Consider the following 18541-nt stretch of genomic DNA (forward strand, 5'->3'; position numbering starts at 1 on the left):
TCCAGAGAGGAGGGCTTTGTCCCAAATTGCTGGGGTCTTCTCAGCTGCTGGAGCTATTAGTTGGCTGCCCTCTCTGAAGCCTCCACAGTCTCTGGTCACCCACCCCAGGACCTCCACCCAAGACAGCAATACAGATCCAAGCAAGTTAAAGCAAGAGCAATTACCCCTCAGACTGGTTACTTGGTCCCCCTATAGTCTGCAGGCCAGGAGATCTGAGGCAGCCACGCAGCGGTGAACGCTGCTACTTCTCCCTCCAGTGTCAGAGGCCAAACTGCAGTCCCAGACTCCTGTTCCCAAAGTCCACACTGACCTCTCTCTTTGTCTTTGGCATTTATGGGTTGATAATTCTGGAAACCACCACAGCTGCTGGTGATCCACTCTCCCAATGTCCATGGCTGCTTGGGGTGCCCTGGGACTAAAACCATGGGCCCATGTGGGGCTGGGCTCTGCTCCCAGCGCCCTGCGAAGGACCCTTCCTGCTGGTCTGTCGAGGTTTGTTTCTCTCTGTCACTTTGTGGGTTCTGTAGCTCTAAAGTTTGTTTAGAGTAATTTTTTTATAGGTATTTGAGGTGGTCATGGGGGGGAACACAGGGAGCTCTCCTGCTTCTAGGTCCCCCTCCCCCCACTTGTTTTTTAATCTCTTAGTCTCTTGTTTATTTTTTTTGCTTTTTAGAGGGCAATTGGGGTTAAGTGACTTGCCCATGGTCACACTGCTAGTTTTTGTGTTAAGTGTTTGAGGCCAGATTTGAACTTAGGTCCTCCAGACTCCAGGGCCAGTGCTCTATTCACTGTGCCACTTAGCCGCCCCATAGTCTCTTGTTGTTTATTGATGTCTGAGTGTTTGTGGCCCTTTGGACCATAGTGTTCCACATTTTTCTGTCCTCCCAAAGTCTGTCCAAGCTCATATTCGTTGCTTCTATGACACCGTCCATCTCATCCTCTGCCATCCTCTTTTCCTTTTGCCTTTAAACTTTCCCAACATCACAGTCTTTAACAGTGAGTTCTGCTTTCTCGTTATGTGGCCAAAGTATTTAAACTTCAGCTTCAGTATTTGACCTTCCAGTGAATAGTCTGAGTCAATTTCTTTAAGTATTGACTGATTTGGTCTTGTGTCCAAGGGCCTCTCAAAAATCTTCTCCAGCACCACAATTCAAAAGCATTGATCCCGTGGTACTCGGCTTTTTTTATAGTCCAACTCTCACTGCCACATATTGCCACTGGGAAAACCGTAGCTTTGACTCGGTGGACCTTTGTCAGCAAGGTGAAGTCTCTTCTTTTTCAGTAGACTGTCCAGATTTGCCATAGCTTCTCTTCCAAGGAGCAAACATCTTTTAATTTCATGACTGCAATTTCTGTAGTGATCTTTGAATCCCAGCTCTTAATCTCTACAGGGTCACAATATCCACATCAATTTTTAGTCTTCAAATAATGAAAAAAGAATAAGTCTCCATTGGAGTGACAGACTAACTATTTCAAGCAAGAATCGAGTGAAATTTCTATGGCTAGGAAATGTAGCATCCCTCTGCAAGGCAACCACATACATACTGGGGAGTGCATTTTGGAAGGTCTTTTGTGGAATGTCTTCTCATGTTATGTTTAATTTACTGACTCATGATCCAGAGATAAGAAAATTCAGCCCTGGAGGTGGGGAATGGAGGTAGAGAATCAAGTCTAGGATCAAATTGTGATATTTCTTAAGAAAGAAGAGTCTGCAGCTTAGAGAGCAGTCTTTTTTGTTCCAGGAAGAACATTAGGCTGTGGAATACGTTACCAAAGAATCACCAGACTGTGAGCTGGCTGGCATTTATATTTTAGAAGTAGGTATGTATATTTTAGCAGCTCTTTGGCGCCAGAATGGGAAAGGTTTGGTATATGCTTTGTTTTTGGTGATGACTCAGGGTCACTTTACCATTCTGCAACACTATCTGTTACTGAAAGACCTTGAGAATTGTATCATGTCTAAGCTCCTGAAATATACCTTTGGGAAAATGTGACAAGCTGAACAGTACCAGGTGAGCATGGGGTAAACTGATATGTGTGCCCATGTGTTGTCCTTTATCTAGAATGGGGTGCAATTCTCACTGGGATTAATTTTCCCAAAAAATGCATAACTAAATTGAGGGAATAAGTTTAAACACTCCTTTATGGATCTTGCTTGTTGTTAATTATTATGGAATGTTTATTTTTTGCCTTTCCTGGAGACTTTAGTGTTTTTAATCATAAGGGTTAGTAATTCATTCTAAAATATAGCAAATGAAGGAGTTTCTGTTAAAGTTCTGCAATATCTCCTCATAGTATGGATGTAACTCTGGGTTAGGTTTTATCAACAGAGCTTAAGTTTTGTCAGGTCTTACCAAGCCATAGAGGTTTTGAGAATAGTTCTAGTAATATATATATTATTAGTAATAAATATTATGTAATACATATTAGTAACATATATCTGAATAATGGTTTTGATCTCAGAAACTCAAGAACAAACTGTTAAAAGTGTGGAGTTTTGGTTAGTAGAGGGGAATGCATACACTGATGAAATCATGGATCTTTTGTAGTATTGAAGAAGCACATGAAAAGGGGTGGGGGAAAATATGTGCATTCTTGTTTATTTTTATGGACCCTTTCATTCTGAGCCAAAATCTTGATTGTCACCACAAAGAAATTGGTTGTGCATGACAGGATTCCTAATACTAGTATTGCCTTTACTTATAGCAAACACAGAGAAGGTCTCTCTTAAATGGAATAAGATAGATATGTGAATATTGGTTTACAATTAACCATGTTTTGTGGGTGGATTTTCTAAAGCACTTTTACTCTTTCCCAGCAGCCATGGGTTAGTGTTCTGAGATTGACTGTAAATATTGGAGCCCCTCCTCCTAATGTTAAGCTATTCTGAAAGCTCTCCTCTTCCTCCTTTCCTCCAGATGTTGAAAAGGGGCAGTATCCTGGCACATTGTTAAACACTCAGCAAGTTTATAACCTTCCCAGGGCTCCATATAGCCTGTCTAGCCACCACAGGAGGACCACTTACAAGGTTATGACAGCAGCTCAGGAATGAGATCACCAGGGCTGGAACCAGGATGCTGGCAGTGACAGGGATTTAGTAGGTTTTAGAAAGAGATAGATGTGAGAGATTATGAATGGGGATTTGACCTGATTTAGGGACTTTAAATGTATAAAACTGAAGAGGTCAAAGATGACTTGGGACTTTTGGTTGTTTAACTGAGTAATGTGAATGTATTTTAGTGGAAGGAATGCTGGCCCAGTGTTGGAAACCTGGACTCTAGTCTTCACTTTGCCAGGAATGACTTCTATGACCTTGAGAGTTATTTCTGACACCTCGTTCCTGAAGCAGAAGGGAGAAAGGATACTAGAAAAGATACTGTAAATATTATCTGGCATGTTCCTGGTGTTAGGTATTTTTGCTTTATTGCTTTTCTCTGTCCTAAGAGAGGCTTCAGTCTGGAGGGATGGAGTGGAAAATGACTGCCAATAAAAAAGGGATCAATAAAGGTATTTTTTTTTTAAAAGCAATTTAGCTTATCTTAGCCTCAGTTTTCCCATCTGTAAAATGATGGATTGAAAATGGGTCTCTTCTGGCCTCAATGTGATGTGCTGGAATGTACTTAGCTCCAGTGCTCCTGTGATAGTGACAGGTAGAGGGAGAGGCAGCATGGTTTAGTAGACAGGGAGCTGGCCTTGAACCCAGGAAGACCTGAGTTCTAGGCCCTCCTCCGACATGTGGCTTTGTAAGTCAGTACAATCCCTGTTCTCTAGCCATCTCCTTCAGACCAGGTCATGGTGGCTTTGTGGTTTAACCTTTTGTTTCTCAAGGCGCTTCTCTATGATTATAACTTGTGGCATAGAAGTTGCTCACCTGCTTTGGTAGAAGCGAGTTTCACACATGAAATCACAGGTCTAGTCTTCCTGTATAGATTTAATGGTTCCTTCTGGGTAATTCTTCTGTGCCTTTGCCATAGTAACTTTGTCTCAGAGGCCGTGTCCACACATATTTCATGCAAGAGAGAGAACAAAATACATGCCTTATATCCACAAAAGGAAAGTGATAAAAAGAAAAGATGACCATTAGGTGTCTGTAAAAAGGTGCAAGGATATTACTCTTCTAAGTAAACCAAGTAACAGAAACTTTAAGATAGGAGTCTCCAGTTCTTCTTGTCCTGTCATCTCCATTTTTTTTTTCTCAGTGGCATTTGTTCAGTCTTCATTTGTGGCCTTTGTGTAGCATTACACACTTAAGCCACATCCCCTTGGATATTCTGTCTTTCCTGGGTTTTCGTGACACTGCTCTGCTCCTTCCTAGTTTTTTAACTTGCTGAACTTGTCTGACAGGTCCTTCTCAGTTTCCTTTGTAGCATCATTATCCAGGTGTTAGCCTGTTATGTCTGTGTCTGCCCCAAGGCTCTGTCCCGTGTCGTGTTCTCTTTGTATACTTTCCTTTGGGGCTCTCATTAGCTCCCATGGATTCAGTTGTGATCTCTGTGTAGAAGATTCCTATATCTCTACAACCAACTCCATCTCCTTCTGGAATTCTATGTGCACCACCTCCAGCTGCCCACTAAACACACCTGTCTTGGTGTTTCATAGGTATGTCGTGTCCTAAAGAGAACTAAAATTTTAATTTAAACTTTTTTTTTAAAGCCCCTGATAAGCCCCATTCTCCCTCTAGACAGATTTTACATCCTCCTCTTATATGTGCTCCATTCAAGTTACACTGACTTCCTTGCCTTGGTGCCCCCTCCTACAAGAAACCTTTCCTGATCCCCTGTAGCATATAGTGCTTCCTCCCCCCCAGCACAGGTGCTTAATGAATGCTTTTCGGATGGGATTAAAGTGTTTGTTGTTGTTGCTGCTGTTTTCATGAAGAATTGCCCTTCCATTTCCCTGGAGAGTTGTCACTAAAGGTAGTGGTGGTTGGAGGGAGTTTCTGAATAAAATATTGAATGAAATGATGGAAGGTGCTGTCTCCAAATTCACTTCTTTTCTTCTTGAGAATCCCAATAAACCATGGAGAAGGGGCAGTGTGGTGGCAGCAACTGACTTGAAATATACCAATAAATAAACTTTAGATTTGCTTAATTGAGAACTTTTTAAAAAGGCAATAAACTTGTACTAAGGCAAATAGTTTTTCAATGTGTAAAATACTGTCAAATTCCTGCCAAGAAGAAAAGCAAAAGAAAGAGTATAACTCCCTGTTGATCTCATGTTCTCGTAAACTCAGAGGAGTGGAGTGTTAGACTTTGTCAGGAAGACTCGTGTTCAAATCCTGCCAAAGATTTGCCCTGTTACCCCTGACAAATCTCTTTGTTCCTTGTTTTCCTCTTCTGACTAAGGAGGGGGTTGGACTCTAAGCTGTAGGGTTCCTCCTAGCTCTGGATCTCTCCGTCAGTCCTAGAAGGATGTTAAATGACTGCTTTCCATGGATCAGATGTGCAGATAAGTAGGGCACAACATGGGCAGCCTGTATTAATTTATACAGATTTTGGACTGATAATACTTTTCAGGTGTTTTTCTGCATGTTAGCCCTATGGGCATTCGTTATATATTTCGTGATTTTTTTTTCCATAACCTTTTCTTTTTATATAGAATTTTCCAAAAGTTCTTTTCCTTCTATCGTTGCTCCTAAGTCATTTTTTTCAAGGCAAGATTTTAGGCTTATTTGGTTCTTATGTTATTATGAATTTTAAGATATTCACAAGCAATCATAGCTGGTTTTCACTTCAGGAGTTGACAATTAAGTATAGACATTGCTGTAGAGGGATATTCCTAATTGGAGATGGGTGGTGGGTGACCTTAATTTAAAAGGTCAGTCAGTCAACAAACATTTATTAAACACTATATGCCAGGTACTAAGCTAAGTGCTGTGAATGAAAAGAAAGGTAAAAGATTGTCCCTGTGCTCAGAGAGCCCACAGTCTTAATGGGGGAGGCAACATGCAAACACCTATGTACAGATAGGCTATATTCAGGACAAATTGACTAATCAACAGGCTTGGGAAAGGCTTCCTGTAGAAGGTGGAGTTTAGCTGGGAAAGTTCAAGTAAAAGGAAGACACAGAACTGAGTTCTACATAATTGTGTGCAGGATTCATAAGCAGGACTTTAAAATTTTCTGTTTCTCCTTTAGGAGTAAGAAGCAAATGACAAGGAAAACAAACTGACTCCCCCCCCCCCAAAAAAAAAAAATCCAATTCCAGGGCATGTTTGGGGTTAGTATAGATTCAGACCATTTGTATTCCTATAAAACTAGAATAAATGTTTAGAGGTAACCTGATTCCCTATAAAAGCTTCAGTAACGAGATTATTTTAATTATATTCACTAAGACAAGAAGACAAGCTCATATATTTTCAAAAATATTTTCAACAAAGATTGAAACAAAAGGGCTTAAGTGAGCTGGAGCAGTAGAAAGAACATTGGATTTGGAGTCAGTCATAAAGCCTAAATTCTAATCCCAAATTTGATACTTAGTACTTTGTGCAACCATGGTTAAGTCCCTTAACTTCTGTTGGCCTCACTTTGCTCATCTGTAAAAAGAAGATTGGACTAGAGTGACTCCTAATGTTAGCACAACTGACTCTCAATCCATGACCCTACCATCTAGTTCAACTGTGCTATGCCATTCTGGCAAATTGAACTTAATTTAGTGCATATCTGATCAGGTTTGTTTAGTTGCATATTGCTTAGACATATTTAGCTTTACTTTGTTTTGATCTTAGACTCTTTGTATAGCCTTTAATTTTACTAAGAGTCAGTTACACGGTAACAGTGGCTAACTTATCAAGTAGGTGAAGATAAATGTTTGTCAGGTGAACTAGGAAGGATTATCTTTCAGGCAGAACTGGAATAATGTTCCTCAGAGTGCAGCCTGAAAGACTCTCATGGCTCCTAGAGACTTTATACAAGTCAGGAGAGACTTTTGGATTAATAGTGTTCTGAGGGGTAAGGAGGATGGCCTTCCTGGAAGCACCTGTTTTGGTGTGGTTGAGAGAGACTGACAACAAGGAGAACTAGAGACTGACAGCAAGGAGAACTGTGAAGGAAATCATCCCAGAAAGGAAGGTCTGAAAAGAAAAGGGCTTACGTGTGAAGAGGTGGAAGAGAACACCAAAAATCTAGGTGCTCAAGGCAGTATTTGGAAAAAGGTCAGACATCCTTAGTTTAGAGAATGATACCAGTATTATTTCTGACTGGGAATCCTATGACTTGAGAACATAATCTGGACTTAACACAAGCCGCACCAGTAGCAGCCATTAATATGTCACAGTGGAAAGCATGCTGAACCAGGTGTCCAGAGAGTTGTATTCTAAACACACACAGTGTTGCTGAGAACTAATTGGATGACTTTGGTCAGCTCAGCCTTTCTGGTCCTCAGGTTCCTAACACGGAAAATGAGGATTAGAAGAAAGAGGCAATTTTTGAGTGAAAGAGGAAAAAAAATTACATATATAGTACTTTTGCTGAATCTGAATCTGTGCTGACATAGGAACAGTAGAAAACAGTGATGACTCCTTGATTCTTCTACCACCTTTCCTCCTTCTGAGTCAAATCTTCATGAAAAGACCTTTATTTCCATTTTTCCCACATTACTTCCTCCTAAATAAGGTAGTGTTGCTTTTTCTGAAAAAGAAACAGCAGAGTAGTACAGTAGACAGCGCAGGGCCTGGAGTTAGGAAGAGCTGATGTAAAGTCTGGCTTCAGACACTTACTGGCTGTGTGACCTTGGGTAAACCTCAGTTTCCTCAACTGTAAAAGGAGGATAATCACAGCACCTGCCCCTCAAGAGCTGTGAGGTGAGATCATTTGTAAAAGTGCTTACTTAGCACAGTGCGTGGCCTGTAGTAGATGCTAAATAAATGCCTGTTCCCTTCCACTGAACAGGGGCATTTCTATTTAGAATGGAAAGAGTAGGGTATGACAGGATAGTGAAAAGCTGAGTCATCATAAGTTAAGAAGAAGAGTGCTCTTTATTTTCTCTTTTTATTACAGAGGCATGTGCTATGTAATGTGGCCTAGTAGAAAATCATTACTGGCTCTGACACTGATTACTTTTTTGTCAGTTTTATTAGGATGTCCTTATTAGCCAAGCAAATGCCTTTGAAGATCAATTATTAGAGGTCCTTTGAGAGTTTTTTGGTTTTTTACTATCTATGCTGGAGATGGACCTAGGGGTTCTACCCTCCAAAGCACAAATAAATCATAGTGTAGGGGCACTCCTATAGTGAAGATCACTTTAATTGTTCTTTCTTGTATTTGGGCCTGATGTTCTTTATAACCGTATTTTTTAAGACTGGCGTCAAGAAGAATTCTTCCTACTCTGGTTAACCTCTTGGTTACAATATGACAAATTCTTGTCTAAAGAGATGGGGCCCCTTATTACCGTAAATGTATTGAGGGAAGATGGGCAGAATGTAATTTCTTATCCCATGGACATTTTTCTTCTCGCCCCTTTCCCCAAAAACTTTATTCTTGCTATCACTGTTTGTTCCCTTTTGACCTATCCCCTTCTGTTTTTAGAAGGCAGATAAGCTTTTAGAAAATGAGCTGTAATTATCAAAGCTATTGACAAGGACTTTTTTGGTAAACAGATGCCCCCTTGTGCAGCATGTGATAAAGAAGATGCCTTCCTGCAGCTGCTCTTATTTGCTATGTATTGAAATTTACCTTCAAAAAGAAATCACACTGGCTTCCTTAGAGAAAGTTTTCACAAGTTAAAATGTTGGTGGTGGCACCATAATATAGATAAGTAATCATAAATCAGTGTTATGTTAATGGAAATTATTTTTCAGTTATTTAGAAATCATTCTTGATAGTTTAATGGCTTTTGACTAAGTTGAACAAAGTATTCAAAGTCTTAACTTATTAAAAACAAGCTTTTAAATGTTTAAATTGTAGATCAGAGAAGAGCGCATAGTTTCTGTGCCATATTAATATGAATAAAGGATTCCTCAATTCATACTTTATTGGTAAATTATACTATCAGAATTGGTTATCAGTCACATTGTTGTTTCTCAGGAGAAGAGAAAAGGCTAGAGAAGGTGAGGGGAAGGAGGAGGATGCAAGGAAAAACAAAATCATAGTAAAGTTTCCTGAAATTTAGATGCCAGCTTTACTGGGTCAGTTCACTTTTCCTCCACAAAATCGCTTGGTCTGTTTAGATTTGATCTAGGAGGCAGAGGACCTGGATTGTCTGAGATGCAGGAGAGGGCAAATCTTTTGAAAGTGTTTGGAAACTCTGGGTCATATTCTACATCCCTTAAATAGATGACGAACATGTTTTCATTCCCATTACTGTAATTCTTCATATCTTAGGAATCAGAGTAGTGGTTTTTTTTAACCTTTATAATATATTTTTTTCCATTCTCAGAAATTATTTATTTATTTTTAGTTCAGAGTAGTGTTCATGGCATTCTAGAAAAAGCTGTCCAGACAGAGGGAGGACAGTTTGAGAATTCTCATTAGGATGGTTATTAGCCTAGCAAAAATATATGACTTTTCATGGCAATATTATTTTGAAAAATACGTTTATGTTGAAAGTTATGTTGTCTCTATTTTATGGAGAAATAAAGAGAAAATAGAGTGGAAATGAGTGTGTTTATGAGACAACCAGGTGCCCAGGACTTATTCCTAACACTGAACATACCTTATGTGAGCTAAGGAAAATGAAATCTGAGTTTGAGCAGCAAATCCTGGGTCTCTCCTCTGCTTAATTAAGAGCCTTAATATCAATTCAGAAGCTTATGTCTCTTGAGTCTTGTCTAATTCCTCCTTCCATTTGAACAAACTGAATTTTATTCTGGAATCTTCTGGATTTTGCTATCTAGGAAAGTATCTTCCTTTAAAAGTTCTTCAGCATAGTTTTTTCTTCAAACTAGTTTTATTTTCAAACAGATTTGTTAACTGGGGTGCCTGGGCTACTGGTTGGTAAAATGATGTACCCATCCTAGTGTAACGTGCCATGATGTAACTAGCACTTGATGCCTTTCTCTTCTGGACCTTGGCTAATAGCCACTCTGACTAGTAGCTGGTAGTATGTGCACTTGACAGCCAGTAGAAGCTCTCTGACTTCCTTCTTAGAACTGGCATTCTGTCCTTTCCTTAAAAGAATTAAAGAATTGCAGCACCTTGTTTGAGAGTTATTTAGGTCCTGATTCTAGAATCTTTGATGATATTGGTCATAGAACATGACACTTATTATTTAAGATGTAACAAACCTGTAGCAATAATACATTTTGTTTAAGCAGCATACAAAATAATTTTTTAATAACAAACTTGATTTTAATCACTTTGTTGACAGCTTATGAATAAGAATGTAACTAAGAATTTTTTGCATATTTTGTTCTTTTTGCATATCTGTAAAAGGAAAAGATTTCCCAGAAGCACAACTAGCTGAGATAGTCTTAAGATAAAAAGTACTTATCCATGATTTTAGAAGAATAGTCTTCTTAACTAGAAATATTTAGTTCTGGGACAGTATTTTAGAGGCAAGTTGATGACACAGTGGATAGAGCACAGAGAGTTTGTGACCTTCCAGAAAGCTGCACCTATTTTGTTCCAGAAACTACATTAAGGTCTCTGTGGGGCAGAGCCTATCTTCCTGACAAAGAAGAGTCACACTTGATCCCCAGTTCCTCTGTACGTACCCTATCTTATTGGAGTGAAAGAGATCCTAATTCAAGTCTAGTCTCAGACACGTACTTCGCCATCTGACCCTGGGCAAGTCATTTCACCTTTGTTTGCCTTAGTTGCCTCAGTAAAGTTACTGTGAGGATCAGATGAGGTGCTATTTGTAAAAAATGCTCAGTGCAGTACCTGGCACATAGTAGGTGCTCTATATGTGTTTATTCCTTTCCCTTTCTTTTGGTCTCTTGCATTCAGAGAGAGCCTCACCAAGGAATTTGTGTATCTTGGCTGAAGCACAAAAGCTGAGTGTTCACCTCTTCTACCCAAAACTTGTATGGGTAGAATACATATGGATTTCTGTCTAGAGGAGGCTTTGAACAGTTCATTGTCATACCTGTAACTTAATTGGTCAGTTAGCAAGCCTGTGGGCACACAAAGACAAAAATAAAACTGTCTCTGCCCTCAAGAGGTGGAAGGAAATATGTATACATATACATACACATAATCATGAAATAGTTGTGTGTGCAGTGTAGTGCACATACAGTAGAATTTGATGGCATTCAAAAACAATACAAATATCTCTTTCTCATTTTCCTCCTTCTCCCCTGAATCTGAAGAACCCAAGTGACTATCTGCTGTACCTAGAGCCAGTTCTGCATTCAGGTGTGCAGTGTTGGGCCAGCATCTTTCCTACCTTGCTCTGAAAAACAAGTGTGGAGTGATGACCCAACTAGGCTTCAGGAGACCTGAGTTCTCATCCAAACCCTGTCATTCACCTGACACTGTGTCCTTAGAAGAAGCATTTCAGTTCTCTAGGGCTCAGTGAAGAGTTGGAGTAGGTAATTTCTTGTTTTAATATTCTGTAATTCATTGATCATAGGAATTAGAGCTAGAATGATCTAGAGCAACTGCTTCATGTCCATCTGGCCAGAATAAATTTGTTTTCAAGATGCCATCATTTCAAGAGTATGGATATTCTTCTTGTAATTTTTAAACTCATTACACTTTTTGATGTGTTGCTGTGTCTGAAAAAATAAAGTTCATCACCTGCTTGGCCAGACCTGGTGAACTTTTCTGGACTTAATAAGACTAGTCAAAGAAACTAAAGAAGATTTGCTGGTGCTTAGCGGGATCTTTAATGGTCTCTAGTTTTGAACTGACCTTTTTGGGTGAAAGTCCTATAATTGGTCAGCATCTATTTTTTAACTGAGCCTCTAGGATCAGGGAGCTAATAAATGTGCAGGAAGGGTAGGGCTTTTAGTGAATGAAGAAAACCTTTTCGGGTAGATTTTACTTAAACAGTTAAAAACTAACCAACATATAAAAAAAGCCTGACATCTGTAACATTGCACATACATAGTCCTACACATTTGTAAAGAAGAAAGCATATTTTCAGTGCTTTCATTCTGCTCAGCTACAGAAATACCAACTAAAACAAGGGCCCATTTCTATGGGACAAAGATGTTTTTGTTCCTACATTCCAAACAGCAGTACAGTATACATCAGTATTTCCCAGTTAGTCATACTGCAGAACTCTAAAATTATAAAGATTTACTCTTCCCTGAAACAAAGACCCAGGTTTTCAATACCAATGTCCTACTGATGCATTTACATGAGTCATAATACATACATACACTCAAAATTCTTCAAAATAAGCAGACTTACTTTATCACTAAGACAGGGTAGGATCTTATGGCAGAGGATAGACGACCGATTGGTGTGTGTGTCTGTGTGTGATGAGGTTATGTCCATGGTGGTTGAGGTTCTGAGCCTCAGTGCTCTTCTCAGCCAAGATGTTGCAGTTAGGAGGAACAGGGAAGCTGGGTGCTTGCATAGCCAGAGATGAAGGCTTCAAAAAATACCGGAATTACAATTTGGGAAATAAATCCTATCTGCTGCAGTCCTGCCGTGGGTTCTTTCCCCTTTAGCTGCACTGTAGTGAAGCTTCTTTTTCCATCCTTTCCTGGGGCTCAGCCTCAACATCAACAAATGGAATGTTTCAGTATAGAGCTACGACTTGCTTCTGTGGAATTGCTTGCTTATCTACCAGCAGTTAAAGAGGTTAGACTATACAGGGTGTGTTTGGTGTGTGTGTGTATACACATGTGTGCTAGATGGCACAGCAGCCTTTAAGCCATACAGACCTGAGTTCAAATTCTTCCTTGGACATTTAGCTTAGCTATCATCCTGGGTGAGTTTTCAGTTTCCTCTTCTGCCAAAGGAGAATAATAGTGCCAGCCTCACGGGCTTGTTGTAAGGATCAGATAATGCCTGCAGAGCAGTTTGAAAAACTGGGAGCACTATATAAATGTGGTGATGGTGATGGCGATACAGCATGTGTGTGCCCAGGGTGGCTGGGGCTAATTGATAGATGTGAGATATTCAGACTGGGACTTCGGGTTAGGTGTCAGCAGGTCATCTTGTTCAACCTTTGACTGAGAGATTTGAGCCTGTGCCCTTTGATCAATTGTAGTCTAATTTCCTTTCTTAGAGTGGAGGGGCAGGAAAGCACAGACTGCTTTAGATGGCTAAAGAATCAGGTCTGCCCGCAGGAATAGAGATTGACTGGGGCTTCAAGAGGACTTCCATGTAAGAACAAGAGTGAAGCTTATTTTAAAGGCCTTGCTGGCCTTGGTTAACAGTCATAGGGAGGAAGTTTACCTTTGCAAATCTATCTGGGCCTACCCTGCAGTTAAACTGGGAATTTGAGGTGTTAGTATTCCTTTTTCAAAAGTGTGTTTTCTTTTGGAATTGAATTCACCTTGCTTTGTGTGCCCCTCTTGACTCTAATACTTTCACAATCCAGACTCCCAGCTTTTCCTGGCTAGAGAGCTTGTCCTTTCTCTAGGTACTATTCTTAGCTGCATTGCCTTTTTTCCACTCCCAGTCACAATTGGATATTCTTATTTTCCCAACTTTGTCAAATCCTTTTTATCAGATTTTTCCTGTTGCGTCCTCTCTGAACAACCAACTGGAATCCTGCAATTTCATGATAATATAATGCAGTAATGATAGAGCCAATTTGTAGCACTCAGACTTACTTGACATCTTGTTGTAGCCATTTATGGTGGGGGTGGGGGTGGGGGGTGGAGATTATTTTGCAAAACAAAATCAACTTTTCTGAATTTGGGGGAACTTTTACAAACTGCTGGGGTTCCTTACCTCCCAAAATTCAGCTTTTGTAGAAGTACATGCCTTTGCAGGCATCTGACCTTAAGCTGTAACTTTTCATTCTGAAGGCGCTGGTGTGTCTGGAAGCAAAAGGGATGATTTAGACCCTAGGCTGTTTACCTCCTGCTTCTGAGAGCTGGTTCTTCTCATCTGCCGAATTGAAGCTAATTTTGGATAGGTAATGAGGTGTAGTTTATTGCTAATCTTGTCTTCCTGTGCTAATTGTATTAGTACTTTATAGAAAAGTTCATTTTACTAACTCCCTACTGCTAGGAGGAGAAAGAGGTTAAGTTGTACAATTTTTTATGAGTTTTCTAGTATCAAGGAATCTCCTGATTGATGGAGAGGTTTTGTGGAATTGTGGAAAGAATACGGGCTTGAGAGCGAGAAGGCTTGGATCCTCACTGTTTCTACCACTGATCCCTGTGACACAAGAGGTGAGCTTGGGCCAGTTGTCTCTTCTCTAGGATGTTAGAGAGGAAATTTACCCAGCAGATGACCTTTTGTTCTCTTACAATGCTTATACTGTGTGGTGGATCCTTCCCTTCTATCTCTTAGTTTCTTTATCTGTAAAATGGGCATACTACCTGCCTACCTATCTAACAGGGCAGTTGTAGGATCAGTGAAAATGTATGCAAAGGCACATTATTAAAACAGTATAGCTTTTGTACAGGTGACAGAGATTTATTTTACCATAGCCTCTGACAAGAATATCAGAAGGAAAAAGTCTCCTTCCTTCTGTTCTGTTCAGCTCTTCTAGGCAAAGGGGTAAAGTGAACAAGCCACCCCCTCCCCCCCTCCCCACCTCAGTTTGGAGTCAGAGGATCTGGCTTCAAATCCCAGCTCTGCTATTTACTGTCTATATGATCAGGGCCAAGTGATAACTTCTGTCTGCTTCTTAATCTGCAGAAGGAGAGGGTTGATTAGATGCCCTAAGGTCCTTCCAGCTCTAAATCTGTGACCTAATGATCACCACAGTGTTGGGAGGGTCAGAACCATGTAGAATGCTTTATAGCTTGGACCATCCTACTCAGCAAAGAGCATTGCAAGGTTTTTTTTTTTATTTTTAGCCAGTTGTCCTTCCTCTGAATTGTTTCAGGATTCTCTCAGGTTTTTCTGTTCTGCATGGATTCTTTTTTCTTCCTTTTTCTAAGGCTTATACTTTAGGTTCAAATTCTGTCATAGGAAACTATAGAGCTAATGACAGTTCTGTTAGAGGAAAATGAGAAAGTCTGCAGATAATCTTGCTAATAATTACTAAAATCTTCAAGTTCAAAGAGCTTTCCTGACCTATTCTCATTTTCCTAAGTAGTGATTACTTAAACCAACAAATGAAATAATCATCCTCTATACCTTTATTGGAAATAAATCTTCTTTACTTAGATTTTTTGCATAACCTGAAAAGGGGAAAAAAAACAGTTCCAGGAAAGGAATACAGTATTGTCTTACAATGAGATTCATGCTTCCTGGCTAGCACCTGTCTCTTTATGTGATGCCCGGATGCCATATTGTCATCCTTGGTAAGACAGCTGCGAGGAGGCATCAGGTGGAATGACTTACTCTGAGCTTCTTCTGGACCTCCAGTGATACCTATATGGCTCCTGCGGGTCCCTGCCGAGGGCACTTCAGAAAACCCTGCTAGAGCCGGCCAGTAGAGATGATTTGAAACGATATAAATTAGTTTTGTGCTCATTGTACTTGACATTCAGTGCCTTTGACCGTACCTCAGAGCCACACAGGTCAAGAGTCTTGAGGTCATTGTTCCCCCAAACCCCAAAGAATATATAAGTATTGTCCAGATCAGAGAATGACAGAGCTGGAAAGGATCTTATAAATAATTGAGCCCATCTCCCTTATTTCACAGAAGAATCTGAGACCCAGAGAGCTGATGTACTTCTCCAAGGTCACATGGCTAATTACTAGCAGAACAAGAAGATGCCAGCTTCCAGGAACAATACTCTTTTTACTATGCCAGGATGCTTTGTAGCTCAGATTTGAGGTCCTTTTTTTTGTAAAAAAAAAAAAAAAGTACTTAGACTTCTATATGGCACATAGAGGGTTTTTCTCCCCATCTAAAAGCATGTTACACAAGGCAGAGTTTTTTTCTAAAAGCAAGTACTGTTACACTTACAAGTATGAGAATTTCTTCCTGTAGCCTGGATTTTCTAATTGAGTTAGCCCCATTCCCTTTGCTTCTGAGATATGGAGGGAATGTTCCATTTAAAGTGTACATCTCTGGAACATGCCTAGTTTGCCATCTCCACATCACTTGCAGAGGTACTGCTCCAGTGTCCCTAGGGAAAATGTGCAGCCAGTCTTGAGTGGTCTCTGTCATCTTTCCTCTGTGATGTTTGAATCGGCAGATAGATAAGACAGTGTATACAGTCTGTAGGTGTAGTAAGTCAGTAAGAGAGACTTTACCAGGTCTTACCTTTCCAAGGACCTAGCTCCATAAAATTTTCAAAAAGGCTTTGATTTTTCATCTGTTGCATTTCTGCTTCCTAACACAGTATCACTTTGATCTGAAGCCCTAAGCAAATCCCTGGTGGGAGGAAGAGAAGGGAAAATATCCAGTTGCTGGGGGAGGGAATGAGGGCCTTGATTGTTCAACAGTGGCCAGCACAATTGAGCCCTAACTTTCACCTACAGGTTCTAGTTTGTTTTGGGGAATTGTTCTTATTTGAGCTGGTCAAGTATTAGGGTTTGTTTCCTTAATGTTTTTTTTTAGTCAGTCAGTAAATAAGCATTCATTAAGCACCTGCTGTGTGCTAGGCACTGTGCTGATCATTAGGCTTTGGGCCACGTGTCTGACCCGAATTCAGGACAGAGACTTGCGTCTGATGGACATCTGACATGTGTCAATGGCTTCCTTAGATATCATCTCCGGACTTCCAGGAGAGTGTAGAATGGGCCAAAAGGAAGCTTTCTCTGGGCCATTTAACACGCACTGCTGCAGTTTCATAAAGGCGCTGCAACATACCCAGGGCAATCACCTCTCCCAAAGAGAGATTCTGGCTTGGCATTTAACCCTGATGCTGATTTCCAGTTGCTCTTTCATCACTTCCCCAGTTTGGGAAAGGTAATGGTTTGTGCTGTGAGGATGCTTCCCAGCCTTCAGGCTCTCCCATTCCTGCCCACTGGGCCCATTGCTATCAAGGCTGCTTAGTGGGCTTGCTTCTGCCTGGCAGTTGTTGTCCAGGGCTATCCCAGCTTCTAATCAGCCTGCCTTTGCTTCCTAAGCTGGCCAGGGTGGTTCTTCTAAAAGCTTGTATGAATTGCTGTTACTGTCTCTATTTTTTAAATAAATCCTTTTCTGTTCTTTGCAACTCATTTGCTTTTTTTTCTTTTCTTTTAAAAAATTACTATTAACACCTGTTGATTTTTTTTTTCTGACTGGCCTGTCACTGCATTCCTGCTGCCCCTCCCTCTAGCTGGGTTTGTCAAGTCGCCCATGTCAGAAACTAAACTCACGGGGGACGCCTTTGAGCTGTACTGTGACGTGGTTGGGAGCCCCACTCCAGAGATCCAGTGGTGGTACGCAGAAGTCAACCAGCCAGAGTCTTTCAGACAGCTGTGGGACGGTGCTCGGAAGCGCCGTGTCACCGTAAACACCGCCTACGGCTCAAACGGCGTGAGTGTGCTGAGAATAACCGGCCTCACCTTGGAGGACTCTGGGACTTACGAGTGCAGGGCCAGCAACGACCCAAGGAGGAATGACTTGAGGCAAAATCCCTCCCTAACATGGATCCGAGCCCAGGCTACCATAAGCGTCCTTCAGAGTGAGTCCAGCACCCTACAGTAGTAGCACTGTAGTCCTTAGAGGTGGCCCAGTGACCCTTCTCCCCTTCCACCTCCTTCCTAGTATGACCACCCACCCTGTCTTTGTTCTTTCAAACCCATAACCCCTCAATTGTAACATATTAAAATATTTGTGGCAATTTTTTTTCTTTTTGCCCTTCCTTTCTCCTCCTTTTCTCCTCCCTTTGTACTCTTCCCCCCCATTTTCCTCAATTTATTCCCTTTGTGTGTCTCTTTCCTCTCTAGGAACAAAGGACTTGGAAAAAATCTATGGAAATGTCTAAAATCTCCTGTCATGTGGGGTGGGAGGAGGGAGGAGGGATATGGGGAGGTTTAAAACAAAGTTTGAACTCCACAAAGCCACACTCTCAGACCAGCCTAGTGTTGAAATTGATTCTTCCCCTCCCTTTAATTTTATAGTAGGTTTCCTGCCATCCTTTTGCTGCCTTCTTCTCTAGTGCCTTTTTCTATTTTCATTTTTCTCCCCTAATCTAACCACTTTTGATTTTTTCTGATCATCTGTCTGGAGCTCTCAGAGTGGCTGCCTTCACCTGTGTGGTTTTTGAGTTCCTGTGTGTCTTCCCCTCCCTTTTTGTGGTTTGCTATAATTGTATACTGTGTGACAGGGTGTTGACAGTGACCGCCATTGGTGTAGTGTAGTGTGGTGATGTATTTTGGTTGTCCCTAGTCACCTGCAAGTGTGAATTCTCCCATAGTCCCAGCTCCTTTTCTTTTTAAAAAACAGTGGCATGTGTGTCTCTGATAGCTTTCTACCACAGCAGCAAACTTCTCACTTGCTCTGTTCATTGGATTCTCTGTTCTTGCCAGTCAAGGAACAGTCAGGGATTTGTACCATCTGTCCTGTTACCAGGAGCCTGTTGACTCTAGGTGACAAGGTAGTTCTGTGGATTTTGTCTCCCTGTGACAAATCGGCTTTGATG

General features: G+C 40.8%; 1 protein-coding gene across 2 annotated transcripts in view; it reads left to right on the plus strand.

The window, feature by feature from the left end:
* Positions 1-18541, plus strand: part of NPTN (neuroplastin) — a 72876-nt gene that overhangs the window by 20608 nt on the left and 33727 nt on the right. The window contains exon 2 of one of the 2 annotated variants that reach the window (XM_069071209.1): positions 17234-17581. The exons of the other annotated variant lie outside the window; for it this stretch is intronic. Within the exon in view, the coding sequence (XP_068927310.1) occupies positions 17234-17581 (348 nt within the window). The remainder of the gene's footprint in view (positions 1-17233; positions 17582-18541) is intronic. 2 annotated transcript variants of the gene reach the window in all.

Source organism: Petaurus breviceps, unplaced genomic scaffold (assembly GCF_028583685.1).
Source record: "Petaurus breviceps papuanus isolate PSGF00001 unplaced genomic scaffold, PetGlider_PUasm1.0 90825, whole genome shotgun sequence".
Taxonomy (NCBI): domain Eukaryota; kingdom Metazoa; phylum Chordata; class Mammalia; order Diprotodontia; family Petauridae; genus Petaurus; species Petaurus breviceps.